The sequence below is a fragment of the Polyodon spathula genome, chromosome 44 (assembly GCF_017654505.1).
Source record: "Polyodon spathula isolate WHYD16114869_AA chromosome 44, ASM1765450v1, whole genome shotgun sequence".
Taxonomy (NCBI): domain Eukaryota; kingdom Metazoa; phylum Chordata; class Actinopteri; order Acipenseriformes; family Polyodontidae; genus Polyodon; species Polyodon spathula.
The window spans coordinates 2,385,289-2,401,619 of NC_054577.1; the positions used below are offsets into that span (position 1 = coordinate 2,385,289).

General features: G+C 43.9%; 1 protein-coding gene across 1 annotated transcript in view; it reads left to right on the plus strand.

Annotated features, from left to right (window-relative positions):
• dnah2 (dynein, axonemal, heavy chain 2) overlaps window positions 1–7,850 on the plus strand; it is a 68,757-nt gene extending 60,907 nt beyond the window's left edge. Inside the window, exons 76-88 of the mRNA XM_041237421.1 lie at window positions 1,093–1,279; window positions 2,236–2,384; window positions 2,520–2,703; window positions 3,111–3,301; window positions 3,538–3,729; window positions 4,484–4,668; window positions 4,999–5,230; window positions 5,550–5,701; window positions 5,821–5,935; window positions 6,503–6,679; window positions 6,789–6,863; window positions 7,227–7,377; window positions 7,522–7,850. Of these exons, the coding sequence (XP_041093355.1) occupies window positions 1,093–1,279; window positions 2,236–2,384; window positions 2,520–2,703; window positions 3,111–3,301; window positions 3,538–3,729; window positions 4,484–4,668; window positions 4,999–5,230; window positions 5,550–5,701; window positions 5,821–5,935; window positions 6,503–6,679; window positions 6,789–6,863; window positions 7,227–7,377; window positions 7,522–7,676 (2,145 nt within the window). The 3' untranslated portion in view covers window positions 7,677–7,850. The remainder of the gene's footprint in view (window positions 1–1,092; window positions 1,280–2,235; window positions 2,385–2,519; window positions 2,704–3,110; window positions 3,302–3,537; window positions 3,730–4,483; window positions 4,669–4,998; window positions 5,231–5,549; window positions 5,702–5,820; window positions 5,936–6,502; window positions 6,680–6,788; window positions 6,864–7,226; window positions 7,378–7,521) is intronic.
• Window positions 7,851–16,331: the final 8,481 nt, after the last annotated feature.

A 16,331-nucleotide genomic window follows, 5' to 3' on the forward strand; every position in this document is an offset into this window, starting at 1 on the left:
TGTAAAAAAACATGAAATACTACTGTATTACTGTTATGGCTTCCGGTAGACATTTTTTTCAATATCATTTTGTAGTTTCTTTGATTACACAATGTTAAATTAAAGATCTAAATTATGTTCATATAGTTGTTTTTTAAATGATGTCTCAATCCCTAAATTCTAGGCGATGCAAAACTTTTAGGCACAGCTGTATGTCACTTAGGCTTCAGGAGTCTTTGCTGCTGTTATTATGTTTAAAATCTTTATTTTCAGCCCCTGTTGAGTCCTGTCTGTCACAAGAGAGTGTACACCGATTCACCACTTTTCTGCCCCTTAAAACATTTCTAAATAATTTAAAATGCCATTGCTATTTCCAAATACTGCGGCTATTCCTCTTCTTAGCAAAGGAAGCCTTTTAATTGGCTTTCACTGCTGTGGTGCCAGTAATTGTGGCTTCTTTTGACAATTGCAGAATTTGTAGAACAAATCCAGAGTTCTTTATGTTCTCTTTAACAAATTCACTGTTTCCCAAATCAGTCAGTTAAAATCCAAAGTCGATGTCATGGAAACGTTTTCAATGTTAATTCTGTGTTTTGGGAACATATTATTGCATAATCACAAAGGCATTAACCCCCCCCCCCACACACACACACAGATCTTACAGGCTGTAGCAAAACCCCTCCCCCACCAAGTCATACATGAAGGTAAAACGTCTAGCAGACCAACTAGGACCTTCTTCCATGTACAGAAACACAAAGGAAGTTTAAAAACAAGAGGAGGGAGGAGGGACAGCCCCTGCATTGAATTGTAACCTTCCAGTAACATTGAAATCCCCATGTAACTCACCCCTCTCTTGCGTCTGATTCATTCACATCCCTCCACCTCCCCCATCTCCACCCCAGTAGCTTCTCTAGGTACATCCTGCCTCGTTCAGACAGCCAGGTGGTGGACCCTCAAACCAAGCAAGTTTGATACCAAATTGTTTCTTTCATACACCTCATAATCAACAGTAAATCATTTTCTTTAAACTCCAATTTAACTGCGTTGTGGATTTTTGCCCTACTGAACTAATGAAACAGACAAGTGATGCTGATTAACTGCGTGTGGGTTCAGGTTCTGGATAAAGAAGGCCAGATGGACAACCCTTGCACAGGCTGGCTGTCCGATTCCAACTGGGACAACATCACAGAGCTGGAGAAGCTCACCAACTTCCACGGCATCATGAACTCCTTCGAGCAGTACCCCCGCGACTGGCAAGCCTGGTTCACCAGCGACGAGCCCGAGACCGCCACACTGCCCGGTGAGCAAGGGGGGCAGGCAGGGACTGGAGCAGGGGTCTCCAAACCCGGTTCCTGTGAGGCGCAGTCCTGCAGGTTTTATAGGTGTCATTATGTCATATGTTAATCTTGACTAATAGAGCCAATAATTGGTGCAATTCAGTAGTTCAGGAAACACCAATCACAAAATGTTTTAACTATTTATTGTGGAGAATATGGAGCAATTTTACAGAGAATTATGTTGTATATACGCTTTCATTTGGGATCAAACCTTGGTTTGAGGGCTCGCTGCCTGGCCGAATGGATGAGGCGGAGACCCCCCCCATTGATAAAATATAGAAATTGTTTTTAAGAAAGGTGGAGATGGGGAGGTGGTGGGTTACGCAACTGAGAGGAAAGTGAAGAGGGTATTTATAGTGCTGACAATCTTAATCAGCTAATGTGCAAATTGAATGATTCAGTTTGGTGACGCAGAGATTGGTGTCTGACCCTCCTCCCGAACTTTAATTAGAAATATCAATTATGTAACTGAGAGCTCAATTAAAACCCTGTAGATCTCCAGGACCAGGGGGGAAAGTTTGACGAATGAAAGGAAGTCATTAATTCATGAAATTTATGAAATCAAAAATCCATGAAACCTGTTTAGTTTAGAAGATTATTCTGATTAAGGCCCGGTGAAGTCTAATTGTAATTATTTTGATTTAAATTATGACGATATAAATATATATATATATATATATATATATATATTATATATATATATATAATATATATATATATATTATATATAATTTAATCCTTTAGATCCTTTTTTAACATCATGTAAAGAAAGAAAGAAGTATATGGGAAAACTACATGTTAACGTAACATTATTCAGCAGGTTCCATTTGACTTTAAGTTAGTTAATTCTGCAGGGGGGGTGCAAAACGTTTGTCCACAGCTGTAGATCGTTCCAGCTGAGCTCTTGCTGTGTTTGCAGGGGAGTGGGAGAACGCCTGCAACGAGCAACAGAGGATGCTGATCGTGCGCTCGCTGAGACAGGACAGGGTGGCTTTCTGCGTGACCTCCTTCATCATCAACAACCTGGGCTCCAAATTCATAGAGCCGCCAGTGCTGGACATGAAGTCGGTGAGCGGAGCGGCCGGGCGCAAGAATGCAGGCAAAAAGAGCTGCCTTGTGTGGGGGTGCTGTGTGTGTGTGTGTGTGTGTGTGTATATAATGCGTTATAACCTTGTGTCTGTGTTTCTTCCCCTTTGTGTGCAGGTAGTTGACGACTCCACCCCTCGCACTGCCCTGATCTTCGTGCTGTCTCCTGGGGTGGATCCCACCAGCTCCCTGCTCCAGCTGGCTGAGGTGTGCGGCATGGCACCCCGCTTCCACGCCCTCTCCCTGGGGCAGGGGCAGGCTCCCATCGCCACGCGCATGATCAAAGAAGGAGTCAAGGATGGTGAGGCCATAGCAGCTCTCCTCACAGTTTTATTGTTATTCGGATTCATTTGTTTGGCAGACGTCTTTATCAAAGGCGACTTACAGGTGTTGCAGGGCAGTACAGGGTTACAATGGAAGCTTCATATTTTATATATAATATAGTGCAAATAATACTATTAAAATACAATATGAACTAGGATCCAGCAAGTTGGGATTGCATCAAGTTATATCTACAATGACATTAGTAGGGCAATTATAGTGCATCAACTGAGGATCCAGTCAGTCAAGTCCAATACATAGTAGGAGGGGAGGATCAAGAGATCTACAAATGTGGTCTAAACAGGTGGGTCTTGCTGGCTGGCTGTGGATTTGTCTTTAGATCTTTAGGTCATTTTACTTAAAGACCTTATTTTACCCTCTTCTTAGGTAACTGGGTGTTCCTGGCGAACTGCCACCTCTCTCTGTCCTGGATGCCCCAGCTGGATAAGCTGGTGGAGCAGCTGCAGCTGGAGGAACCGCACCCCGATTTCCGGCTGTGGCTCAGCTCCAGCCCGCACCCCGACTTCCCCATCTCCATCCTGCAGGCCGGCATCAAGATGACCACCGAGCCGCCCAAGGTACAGCCAGCCAGGGAACCACCAAACAGACAAACACACAACACACACACACACTGACACTCACACACTGACACACACACTCACACTCACACACACAGACACTCGCCCACACTGCACGAGATCTCTTACAACAAGAGACACCCATACACAGCACGCAGATGGCCTTACAATTATTTCCCATGTCCGTGGTTGTGCATTATAACAGGGGCTGGTCTCGCTCTTTGCTTGCTCCGCAGGGTCTGAAGGCGAATATGAAGCGGCTGTATCACCTGATCACAGAGCAGCAGTTCAGCCGCTGCTCCAAGCCCCCCCTCTACAAGAAGCTGTTCTTCTCCCTGTGCTTCTTCCACAGTGTGCTGCTGGAGAGGAAGAAATTCCTGCAGCTAGGCTGGAACATCATATACGGCTTCAATGACTCCGACTTTGAGGTGCCAGAACAAACATACAAACACTACAGCTACGGCCACATTATTATTATTATTATTATTATTATTATTATTATACTCATTTAGCAGATGCTTTTATCCAAAGTGACTCGCAGAGACTAGGAGGGTGAACTCTGCATCATCAACAACTGCTGCTGCTGCAGAGTCACTTCCAATAGGACCTCGTTTGTTTTATGTCTCGCCAGAAGGAAGGGGCACAAGGAGATTCAGTGACTTGCTCAGGGTCACACACACAGGGAGTCAGTGGCTGAGCTGGGATTTGAACCTCATGGTATCAAGTCCCTTTCTTTAACCACTGGACCACCAAGCCTCCTAAAGTTTTGCATCACCCTATGGAATGAACTAATGTGGCTTCATAAAGCTATCATGATTTTAGAAATAATATAATGTATGCCAGTCGATTATGCAAGGGCCAGTTTGATAAAGCACTGATAACACTTAGCTGGCTGCTAGCTAGCAAGCAAGCTGATTTATTTTTGACCTCTTTTCAAAGAAAATATTTTACAATAGAACGATTAGTAGAACTGACAAAAATCTGGCATTTCGAAATCTTTCGAAAGGTTTCTTTTCAACTTCAAGAATTCTGATTCATTGTTTTGAAGCAAAATTAGTCAACATTTAAGCTAGATTTAAACAGACATCGCAATGGCAACTCAAAATAATAGCACGTGAATAACAGGGGGCCAAACGCAACTGTGGGACTCTGATCCCCCCCCCTCCCCTTCCCTCCGCCCAGGTATCAGAGAACCTGCTGAGCCTGTACCTGGACGAGTACGAGGAGACCCCCTGGGACGCCCTCAGGTACCTCATCTCGGGGGTCAACTACGGGGGGCACGTGACTGACGACTGGGACCGCCGGCTGCTCACCACCTACATCAACGACTACTTCTGTGAGCAGGCTGTCACCACGCCCTTCTTCAAGTGAGTCTGCTTCACCCGCTCGCTCATTACCCAACAGCAGAGTCGCTTGAAAGCGCAGTCAAGTGCAGCTCAGTGTCGTGAAAGCAGGGCAAACCATAGCCAAGCAGCAAGGTTCAGCAGGTGCCTGTATATCTTTGAATATCATATTGTTGATGGGTGGGGAGGTTCTCTGAAGTCAGCTGTTTAATTTAGGGTTAAGATTACTTTTCTTTACACGCAGGACGTTTGTCATGTAAACAGCATTGTCTTGCTTAACAGTGTGTGTGTGTGTGTGTGTGTGTGTGTGTGTGTGTGTGTGTGTGTGTGTGTGTGTGTGTGCGCTCATCACAGGCTCTCTTGCTTGAACACATACTGCATCCCGAAGGACGGGAACCAGGCTTCCTACAAGGAGTACATCAGCATGCTGCCCAACATGGACCACCCCGAGGCGTTTGGACAGCACCCCAACGCAGACATCGCCAGCCAGATCAGAGAGGCCCGCACGCTGTTCGAGACTCTGCTCTCCCTGCAGCCCCAGCTCACTGCCAGCACAGGAGCCAGGGGGCAGAGCAGGGAGGAGAAGGTGAGCGGTATAATAAAGCACAGTGAAAGCATAGTAAAGAATAGGGAAGTATTATAAAGCACAGAGAGGTATGGTAAAGCATAGGGAAGCATTGTAAAGCACAGAGAGGTGTTGTAAAGCATAGGGAAGCATTGTAAAGAGAGATATGGTAAAACATAGGGAAGCATTGTAAAGCACAGAGAGGTATGGTAAAGTGTAGGGAAGCATTGTAAAGCACAGAGGTCTGGTAAAGCATAGGGAAGCATTGTAAAGCACAGTGAAATTACGATAAGGCATTGGGAAGCATTGTAAAGCATCTCCTCTCGCCCTGTCCCTGCAGGTTCTGGAGATCTCGGCTGACGTGCGTCAGAAGATCCCGGACGAGCTCGATTACGAAGGAACGCGCAAAATGCTGGCTGACGACCCCTCACCCCTCAATGTGGTGCTGCTACAGGAGATCCAGAGATACAACTCCCTGCTGAGCACCATCAAGTGAGTGCACTGTCTGCCTGCCTGTCTGTAGATGTCCCTCTGTCTATACAACTTTGCGATCTGACCATCAGACCTCCCTGCTCTCTGTAACCCCTTGTTACCCCCCCGCTCTTCCACAGATCGTCTCTAATCGAGCTGGAGAAGGGGATCCAGGGACTGGTCGTCATGTCAACCAGCCTGGAGGAGACCTTCAGTTGCATCTACGATGCCAGAGTGCCGCCCATGTGGGAGAGGGTAGGGACACGAGGGGAGAGGCATATTTTTGAAGAGTGGGCGCTATTCAAAAAAAAGCTTTAAAAAAATAAAGAAAGAAAGAAAAAAGTCTGTTTTTGCAAGTCAAGTCTAGTATTCCCCAAAACTGTTCTGGATTATGGTATTATTCATAAAATAACATTATTTTGTGTGGCAGAGTAGGGTAGAAGGGTTATGAAAATTTAGTCCTGGAGTTTGTTGATAGCAGGACAGTATCCCCCAGAATGCCTCTGGGTTGGAATTAAAGCCAGGAATGAGAAACACCAGGAATGTGTTCAGTGGGCAGAGCGCCCCAGGGCGTTACGTGTCTTTTCCTATTGAGCGATGCCCAGTAGCGAGTCCAGCTCAGAGCTTCCTCGCTGGAGGTTCAAAATAGCCATGAGTTAAAGCTGTGTTAATTGAGTCTGGTATTTATTCCTCCATTTAGCGCTATTGGCTGTTTAAGAGTTTTTTATTTTTCTAATGCAATTGTAAACATGCTGGCCGCGCTCCTTTTTAAACCTTCCCCCCTCTCTCTCTCTCTATCTGTCTCTCTGTCTCTCTCCAAAGGCGTACCCCTCTCTCAAACCCCTTGGCTCCTGGACCCGGGACCTGGTGCAGCGGGTTGAGCAGTTTGCCAAATGGGCCGAGACGGCCCACCCCCCGGTTCTGTTCTGGCTGTCTGGGTTCACCTTCCCCACGGGCTTCCTGACTGCAGTGCTGCAGGCCTCGGCACGGCTTAACAACGTGAGACACACAAGCACTGAGACACCTGCACACTGATAAACATTATATATATATAACAAGGAGGCAGCAAGCAGTGCTTAATGAACTCTTCTTCCACGGTGTGTTTCAGATTTCAGTGGACACTCTGTCCTGGGAATTCATTGTCTCCACTGTGGACGACAATAACCTGCTATTCCCGCCCAAGGTAAGCCCCAGTACCTCAAACCAGCTCCTCACAAACTAGCCAACAAAAGAGTTCCATAAACCCTACCTGTTGTGCACATCCATTCATTGTATAGGTCCCAAGAGTGCAGTTTTGAAAGCGTGTCATCGTACACGTGTGTGTGTGTGTGTTTTGTATTTAAAGTATGATATCTGGTACTACACTCGATTAAAGAACTCTCTGTTTGCAAGCCGTGCTTTCAGTCAGCGTTATCTCCACCCCTTCAGTGGCTTTATTTCCTGTTCTCTAACCTTTTAGTGTCGCCAACTCAAAAGCGGTGAATTGCGCGTGTCGGGTAATCCATTGTTTGTCACTTGATGGTGAAATGCGTGTGCTGTTTTCCAGGATGGTGTGTTTGTGAAGGGGCTGTTCCTGGAGGGAGCTGGCTGGGATCAGAAGAACTCCAGTCTGGTGGAGGCTCAGCCCATGCAGCTGGTGTGCCCGATTCCCACCATCCACTTCAAACCTGTGGAGAACAAGAAGAAGAGTGGGAAAGGTGTGGCACGATTCACTCACACCCCTCCCCTCCCTCCTACCCCCTCCCCTCACACCCCTCCCTCCTACCCCCTCACACCCCTCGCTCATACCCACTTACACCCCTCATGCCCCATGGTGTTAATGAGCTTGTTGTTCCCTGCAGGAACGTACGCTTGCCCTTGCTACTACTTCCCAAATCGCGCTGGACTGTCCGGCAGGGCATCCTTTGTGGTGGGAGTGGACCTCAAGTCAGGAGCCATGCAGCCTGACCACTGGATCAAAAGGGGCACCGCCCTGCTCATGAGCCTGGACAGCTAGGAGCCCCACCCAGGGAACGGGTTGCATTCATCAGGGCAGTCCTTACACACTCGCTCAGCAAGGCTCTCCACAAACAACTCCGGCACGCTTTCCAGTAGCCTTAGCTGCTGTAGTCTAGTATCTATGAAAGAATGCACAATAACATGAAAACACACACACACACACACACACACACACACAACTAAACGAGTACTAGGTACTATGTATATAAAATAAACATAATAATAAACTTAATTAATATATTATTTATTAAGAGAGATAATATGGGGAGAGTCCGGATATTGGAATAGCCTAAAATTAATTAAAAAATCTATAAATTACTGTGAGATTTTTTTTTTTTATGAAGAATACTAAAGTCAAACTGTAGTTAAAGTAAAAAGATTAAATTCATTTATGGACTCAAAATTAGAATATAAATAAATAGAATAGAATTAATATATAAGTCCTTATAAACAACAAATATAGGGGTGCACTATAGAATAGACACCTAAGGTATGAAAGGTTAATAGTTCCCATAACAAATATATAATTATTTATTAAGTTAATATGGGCTGGATTTATAAAAAATCTTTAACCCACTGTGAGATTTTTTTTTTTTATGAAAGATAAAGTCAAACTGTATCAATGAATTCATTTATGGACTCAAAATTGGTCCAAGCTTTATAAGATCGGGGGCTGACTGCGTAAAACACCTTAAGTGTTAAGTGTTAAGTTTTTAACACTTCAGGCTACATCTTCCAATAACTAGGGTATTGACTCTTAAATGTGTTCAGCTGCTTTGTGCCTTAAACTCGAGGAACACGAAGGGGAAAATTGAACTAAAGATGTTTTATACAACTGACCCTGTTCTCAGAGCTTTGGTCATGAGTTTTCAAAGACATGTGTTAAAGACTGTGCTAGATCTGACCCCTATCTGTCCAGTGTCCCTTTTTTCAAGCTTGTCGTTTTCCTGTTAAAACCGCAAATGCTTTTGTTACTCTTGACAGCTGTTTCCATGACCCCTAATGCTTGGGCTCTCCGGAGTTACTTTAGATAAGGCAAGACTGAGATTAGCGATTATCAGCCCCTGTGTAACCAGTGGTAAATCTTTGAATGCTAATGTACATTATTATTGAAGTATTGTTAAAATTGTAATCTGTTGTGGGTAGTTGTTGGCCACGGTTACTTGTTTGGTGCCATAGTTGTCGGGTTCAAAAAAATGTAACACCTCTAGTAAAAATGAATAAAGAAATGTTATGTTTATTTTATTATATTTAATGTGTCCAATTTTAATTTAAAACAGCTGCAACTACCTTTCGGGGGAATGCAAACTAATAAAGAGCCTGCCTGCTTTCTTTCTGCTAAGTGCCCAGAGGACTATGGAAGACAGAATCCACCACCACATCAAAGCATAACCAGACCCAATTGCAGGGGCTGCAGCCTTGAATCAGGGTTAAACACCCGGTACCCTAGGCTACAGATCCACTGGTGTCCTGAATGCAAAGAGCAGAATGTGGATGTACTGTCCTTCCTGCCTCTCATCTCAGCAGAGAAAGGTTTGTATGCGAGCACCCCCCCCCCCCCCCCCCCCCCCCAACCGCTAGCGTATTACTTTATTAAAGAGACACTTGAATTCCCCTTCACAATACCACAGTGCAGATTTCCCACAGTGTCGCGGCCAGCTAACCTCGGTCACACCGACCTGAATGAACACGATCAAGAGAGAAGTCTTTTCTTTCCTTCTTTTTATTTCGATGTGTGTGTGTGTGTGTGTCCGGTGGTCCCGTTCTGGGAGGTGATTATTATCAATCCCTCCGGGCTCCCCAGTCCTTCTCCCAAACCCATATAGCTTTGGTTGCAACTGCTTTGTGTCGACCTAATTGCTTTGCCTGAGAGCCACACAAACAGCCCTCTGTGCGTGTGACTCGTTTTGTAAATGCAATTCAATGAAAGACAGATTTGGGTATCTGAAAAGGATGCAAAAATAAAACCCTAAATCTGAAATCTTCTTCTTCCACAGCAACTGTAAAGTTGTTTTGTTTTTTGTTTTGTTTTTTGCAGGGGGAGGTGGAAGAGGGTAAACGAGGTTCTGGCACGTTTATTTATCGGGTTAATTCCACGCTGCTTTGCAATTGCAGGGAGCTCAAACTTGAGAGCACTAGAGAAGTCGAAGACACCAGGTTTGAATCCAGGTCTTCAGAGGTGAAAGGGCTGCTGCATTAACCTGCTGTATCGCTCAGGAGGCAGGAGAGTTCCTGCGTGGCTCTCAGATCTTCAAGCAGGTTTAATGCTTAAAACAAGAAGCAGTGCTAATGTTAATATCTTACTGGGGATCCTAACCCTAACCCTAACGCTAAAAACCCTAACCCCAACCCCAGCCCTGACCCTAGTGACACAGCACTTGAGATGGATTGCATTAATTCAATGATTATGGCGCATGGTACATGATGAAACATGTGTCCTACAATTCAGCATATAAATGGTGCAAATCTATAGATGACAAAGAGAAGGAGAGGTGATCCCTTTTACTGGACTAACTAAACAAAAGTAATCGCAAGCTGTCAAGACCTCAACAGTCTCTTCTTCAGGTGAAGGTAGGAAAGATATAGAGATTATAATTCTAGTCATTTATAGTTAACAGGTAGCATTGTTTTCCATTTGCACAAACTGCAGGAGTGTATAGCCTTATTGTAAGGTATTAATTATGTTTATTCACGAGACACACACACACATGCATACCTACTCAGTTACACACACACACACACACACACACACACACACACACACACACACACACACACACACACACACACAGCCTCCTGCACTTTTGGAAACTGTCAAGTGGGATAGCTTTGTCTTTCTTTTCTAAGGGATGCAAAACAGTCATTCAGTCCTTCCACAGTTGCTCTGAAGAAAAAACACTGAAATCGCTCTCAAAAAAAAAAACACACACAAATAGCAAAGAAAGGACCCATTAAGCCAGCACATCATTTACTTGCACAAAACTCAATTAAATTGCAAACGTAGCCCACCCCCCCCCCTCTAGCTCAACGGAACATGGCAGTAAGAGTCTTGGAGCTTTGCAGCTCACCCTGCCTTTGCTGTACCGTGCTTTGCTGTGCACATTGACACATTCAATGTTACTCATCGACAACCACGTGCTGGTTTTTCCATTCATCTGTTATTGACGACAGAAGCATTTTATTCTGAAATCTTCGACTTAACGTTCAGTGGGAGATTAATCACATTGGCGCTCTTGTTAGACACCAGTTGGATTCATTTGTTGATTTTGTTTATTTGTGCATGTGTTTGTTTAACCAGGAGGTGGATCCCATTGAGACGAGGCCTCATTTACAAGGGGGTCCCGGAAACCAGTCAAATCCAAACCCTAACCCTAACCTTAACCAGCAGCGTACAGAGATCAATGGCCAGAACACATGAGACCTGTTAGTGTGGACTGGAGGCGCAGCATTGACAGGTTCTTCTGAGCAGAGGATCAAATTCCATCTTCCATCTTCCATCCTCAAGGCTTGTCACCAGAAGGTCCCCGGTTCAAATCCTACCTCTGCCACTGACTGACTGACTGACTGACCGACTGGACTGACACACACTGGGACTGGGCTCAGCGAAGGTGGAGGAACACGAGTCGCTACTCTACAATTTAGTAGAGGATAACCTTCACTGAGACGTATATTACGCGTCAAGTGTCGGACGGAGACACTCGAGAAACTACTTCCAGGTGACACTTTCCGCGATATAGCTTTTTTTTTTTATGTTATAAATATTATTCATGCTGAGGCAAACAATTCAACACTCTTGGACAACACTCAAAAGACAATTCTCCCGTACAGTTGTGTGCAAATAGGGGTTAGAATTTAGTGTAATAAAGCAGAGAGGTGTGGTAAAGCATAGGGGAGCATTGTAAAGCACAGAGAGGTCTGGTAAAGCATAGGGAAGCATTGTAAAGCACAGAGAGGTCTGGTAAAGCACAGGAGGTCTGGTTGTAAAGCACACAGAGAGGTCTGGTAAAGCATAGGGAAGCATTGTAAAGCACAGAGAGGTCTGGTAAAGCATAGGGAAGCATTGTAAAGCACAGAGAGGTCTGGTAAAGCATAGGGAAGCATTGTAAAGCACAGAGAGGTCTGGTAAAGCATAGGGAAGCATTGTAAAGCACAGAGAGGTCTGGTAAAGCATAGGGAAGCATTGTAAAGCACAGAGAGGTCTGGTAAAGCATAGGGAAGCACTGTAAAACACAGAGAGGTCTGGTAAAGCATAGGGAAGCATTGTAAAGCACAGAGAGGTCTGGTAAAGCATAGGGAAGCATTGTAAAGCACAGAGAGGTCTGGTAAAGCATAGGGAAGCATTGTAAAGCACAGAGAGGTCTGGTAAAGCATAGGGAAGCATTGTAAAGCACAGAGAGGTCTGGTAAAGCATAGGGAAGCATTGTAAAGCACAGAGAGGTCTGGTAAAGCATATAATAAACAAACCATGGTAACCTAACCGTTATAAAACCTATTTTAAAAGCACAGCACAGTGTAACAAAGCACAGTGAAAGCATGATACAGCCTAGGGAATCACTGTAAAGAACAGAGAGGTGTGGTAAAACTTCAAATATTATTAAACATGGCAACGCAGGGTAAACTGTGGGGCTTGCCTGGTATAAACACGGGAGAGGGAAGGCAGGGGAAAACGGCAAAAACAACGGCAAAAGAAGAGCCCGTTCAATGAAATTCGGCCAATTTAGGGTGAGAGATTCGCTCGCTTTCTCCCTCTCTCTGTCTCTGTCTCGCCGCAGCAGAAGGGAAGGGGGCGGGTCCGTTCAGAGCAGCAAAAACCACTGTGAAAACAGAACCGGAGAGAGAGAGAGAGAGAGGGGCGAGGGAGGAGTGTGCAGCTGTGCGCACAGGAATAAAAACTGCGCAATTTCAAATCAGGACCGCTTGTTTTCTTCCTTGAGAAAAAAATAAATAAAAAACTTACCTATTTGCAGCCCGGGGGGTGAGTCGGCCGTGCTGGCTACAAAAAATAATAATAATAATACTAAAATAAATAACGACGTTCTGATCTCGGTGGGATGCAATTATTAGTAAAACAATATAACTATTAAAAAAAAAAAAAAACCACACAGCTAAATACGTCTCTCTGTTTGTTTGGCGAGACGATGTTTGTTTGTTTGTTTGTTGTTGTTTTTGCGGTTGCACGTTTGCAATGAAGTTCTGTTGACTGCGGAGGTGGATTGCGCGCAAAAGAAGAAAGAAATATTCATTTTGAAGAAAATGGTTCGATTCTTTGGCTGCGGATCGATTTACATAATTTGGTTGCAAATGCGGGCTGCGTGGCTGAATGACTGTCAATCACAATACAACTGGAGTCCGCATTGTACAATTTCGACGTGTGTTATTTAAAGCTGCACAGAATATTATATATATATATATATATATATATATATATATATATATATATATATATATATATTTCTATATTATATATAAAGACACAACATTGTGCCACCCCGAACAGGTAAGCGGGCCGTGATATATAATATAATAGGGAAAGACTTTATAGTCGCAAACTTTCAGCTGGGTAAAACATGACGCCACTATTTTTTCAGGTAGAATATTAAAATCCAAAATAAGATGTAGCGTATAGTTATGTATTTGTTTGTATGTATGCTTGTTGTGTTCGCCATATGTATCTAGAAAACGTGCAAAATAAGAAAGCACGTGCACACCCTATCAATGCACGTGTGGGAATATTTATACACCATATATTTAATAATATTTTTTAAACAAATTTCGTTAACGGACGAAGCATGCACATTTAACAGTTCGAAGCATTGAGCGAGAGCTGTCGTTGTTTGTGTCTCTCTGTTCATTTTGAATGACGAGGCGTTGCAATATGAGTCGTTTTGCGAAAACTGCTGTGAATTTTGAGTCTTTATAATATTGCAAAAAAAAAAAAAAAAAAGTGTACTGCACAAGCGCGCGTTTTTTTTTTTTCTCAGTATATAAAACGTGCATGTGTGTTTTTTTGTTTTGTTGTTTTGTTTTTGTTGCTTTTGTTTTGTGTGTGTTTTTTTTGTTTTAAATTTCGGCCGTGCATTGTAGCGATGTATTATTTAAATGATTATATTATTACAATGTTTCTTTCCAGAGTTGCTTTCTGGGCCTAGAAGACAGGAGGCGTGTCGCATTTGCCTTCTGAAATGTCACGTGGTTACATTGTGGCGCGCGCGCGTGTGTGTAGGGTTTTTTTTTTTTTGTTTCTCAGGAAGAACATTTTGAATTTTTTTTTTTTTTTTTTTTTTTTTTTTCGGTCGCCTCCCACTTTAGGTGTGTACCCGCAATGGCCGCCAGAGGTCGCCCGAACTCCATGTGAAGCACAGAGAGGTCTGGTAAAGCACAGGGAAGCATTGTAAAGCACAGAGAGGTCTGGTAAAGCATAGGGAAGCATTGTAAAGCACAGAGAGGTCTGGTAAAGCATAGGGAAGCATTGTAAAGCACAGAGAGGTCTGGTAAAGCATAGGGAAGCATTGTAAAGCACAGAGAGGTCTGGTAAAGCATAGGGAAGCATTGTAAAGCACAGATAGGTATGGTAAAGCATAGGGAAGCATTGTAAAGCACAGAGAGGTCTGGTAAAGCATAGGGAAGCATTGTAAAGCACAGAGAGGTGTGGTAAAGCACAGGGAAGCATTGTAAAGCACAGAGGTATTGTAAAGCACAGGGAAGCATTGTAAAGCACAGAGAGGTCTGGTAAAGCACAGGGAAGCATTGTAAAACACAGAGAGGTCTGGTAAAGCATAGGGAAGCATTGTAAAGCACAGAGAGGTCTGGTAAAGCATAGGGAAGCATTGTAAAGCACAGAGAGGTCTGGTAAAGCATAGGGAAGCATTGTAAAGCACAGAGAGGTCTGGTAAAGCATAGGGAAGCATTGTAAAGCACAGAGAGGTCTGGTAAAGCATAGGGAAGCATTGTAAAGCACAGAGAGGTGTGGTAAAGCATAGGGAAGCATTGTAAAGCACAGAGAGGTGTGGTAAAGCATAGGGAAGCATTGTAAAGCACAGAGAGGTCTGGTAAAGCATAGGGAAGCATTGTAAAGCACAGAGAGGTCTGGTAAAGCATAGGGAAGCATTGTAAAGCACAGAGAGGTCTGGTAAAGCACAGGGAAGCATTGTAAAGCACAGAGAGGTCTGGTAAAGCACAGGGAAGCATTGTAAAGCACAGAGAGGTCTGGTAAAGCACAGGGAAGCATTGTAAAGCACAGAGAGGTCTGGTAAAGCATGGGGAAGCATTGTAAAGCACAGAGAGGTCTGGTAAAGCATAGGGAAGCATTGTAAAGCACGGAGAGGTCTGGTAAAGCACGGAGAGATATGGGAAAGCATATTAAACAAACCATGATAAACTAACCCTTATCATAGTTTCTCATAGTAAAAGCACAGTAAAGTGTAATAAAGCACAGTGAAAACATGGTAAAGCACATAAACAAATGAGGGTGAACTGTTGTAAAGCCTCTTAAAAGTGCAATAATACGGGATGTGAGTGCTTCAGCATTCACAATGCGTTCAAATTTAAATGTTCTGCAAGTTGCACTGAATAGAACACACCTGGGTCTTCCAAAAAAATGTTCGCCAGAAAAACACGCCGTACATCATTGACTTGCAGTACCGTTAATAATCCGCAACGGGGCGCCAGACGCGTAGTAAAGACGTCACTGAGCGTGACTCTGCTGTAGAGAATGCTAGCTTTCTGTATGTTTAACAGGTGTGCTTGAAAACAGTGGAGGCTCTTCTAGGCTTTTGATGCCATGGCAACCACACTCACTCACCTCTACTGAAATCTGTGGATGTGTTTGTGATGTCATTTTCTACATGGTTAATGATGTAACGATCTGCTAGTCCTGTCTGTTTTTAAAAACCTGCAGGCATCGTGGCGTTGAGTCTGTCTGTCCATTTTTATTTTCCTTTGTTTTGTAAATGATGTCACTTAATTCTTTTAAAAGCGCACACTGGAGTTCTGTTCATTTTTTTTTTGTAAAGTGTCGAGCTGCTGGTTAATTATGTTGAACGTAGAAGTCGTGTTTTTAAGAGCTGTGTTTTTCCTTGGTTTCATTGTGAACGAAGCAGTCAGATTTGTGTCAGAATGCCACCCTCTAACCTGTGATTTAAGTGCCGAAGGGAATTACACTGGGTAGTTTTTGTTTGAGAAACTGTAGTATAATTTCCGATCTAGTGTTGGTTTTATTTATCAAGTCTTTTGGAGAAGGTTCTGGGTTGGCTCGGTCAGCATTTAGCCACAGCTCCCCCTGTGGCGTTGAAGTGTCAGGACAGGAGTACCCGATCTCTTTCTGCTCCCAGATTGAATGTCTGATGAGATTGTCTTTTTAGAGAGAAGGTGTTTTTAGGGATGTGAATTTTTCCTGCTGTCCTGTTTCTGGTCGCCTTGTATAAATTCTATACACCCGTTTTCAAGAGAGAGAAAGTTTAATAAGAAGTTAACTTTAGCTGTGGATTCACATTGAAATCAGTTTTAATAAGCCCTCTCTTTTTTTTCCCCGTTTGGCAGAGAATGGAGCAGCCAATGGGAAGGGAGAGGAGGCTTGTATCCGGGCGGATTTGCTTCAGAGCAGGATGGAGGATTCATGGAGTTCAGTGGGTGTGTCACTGCAGGTGGGCGGGGC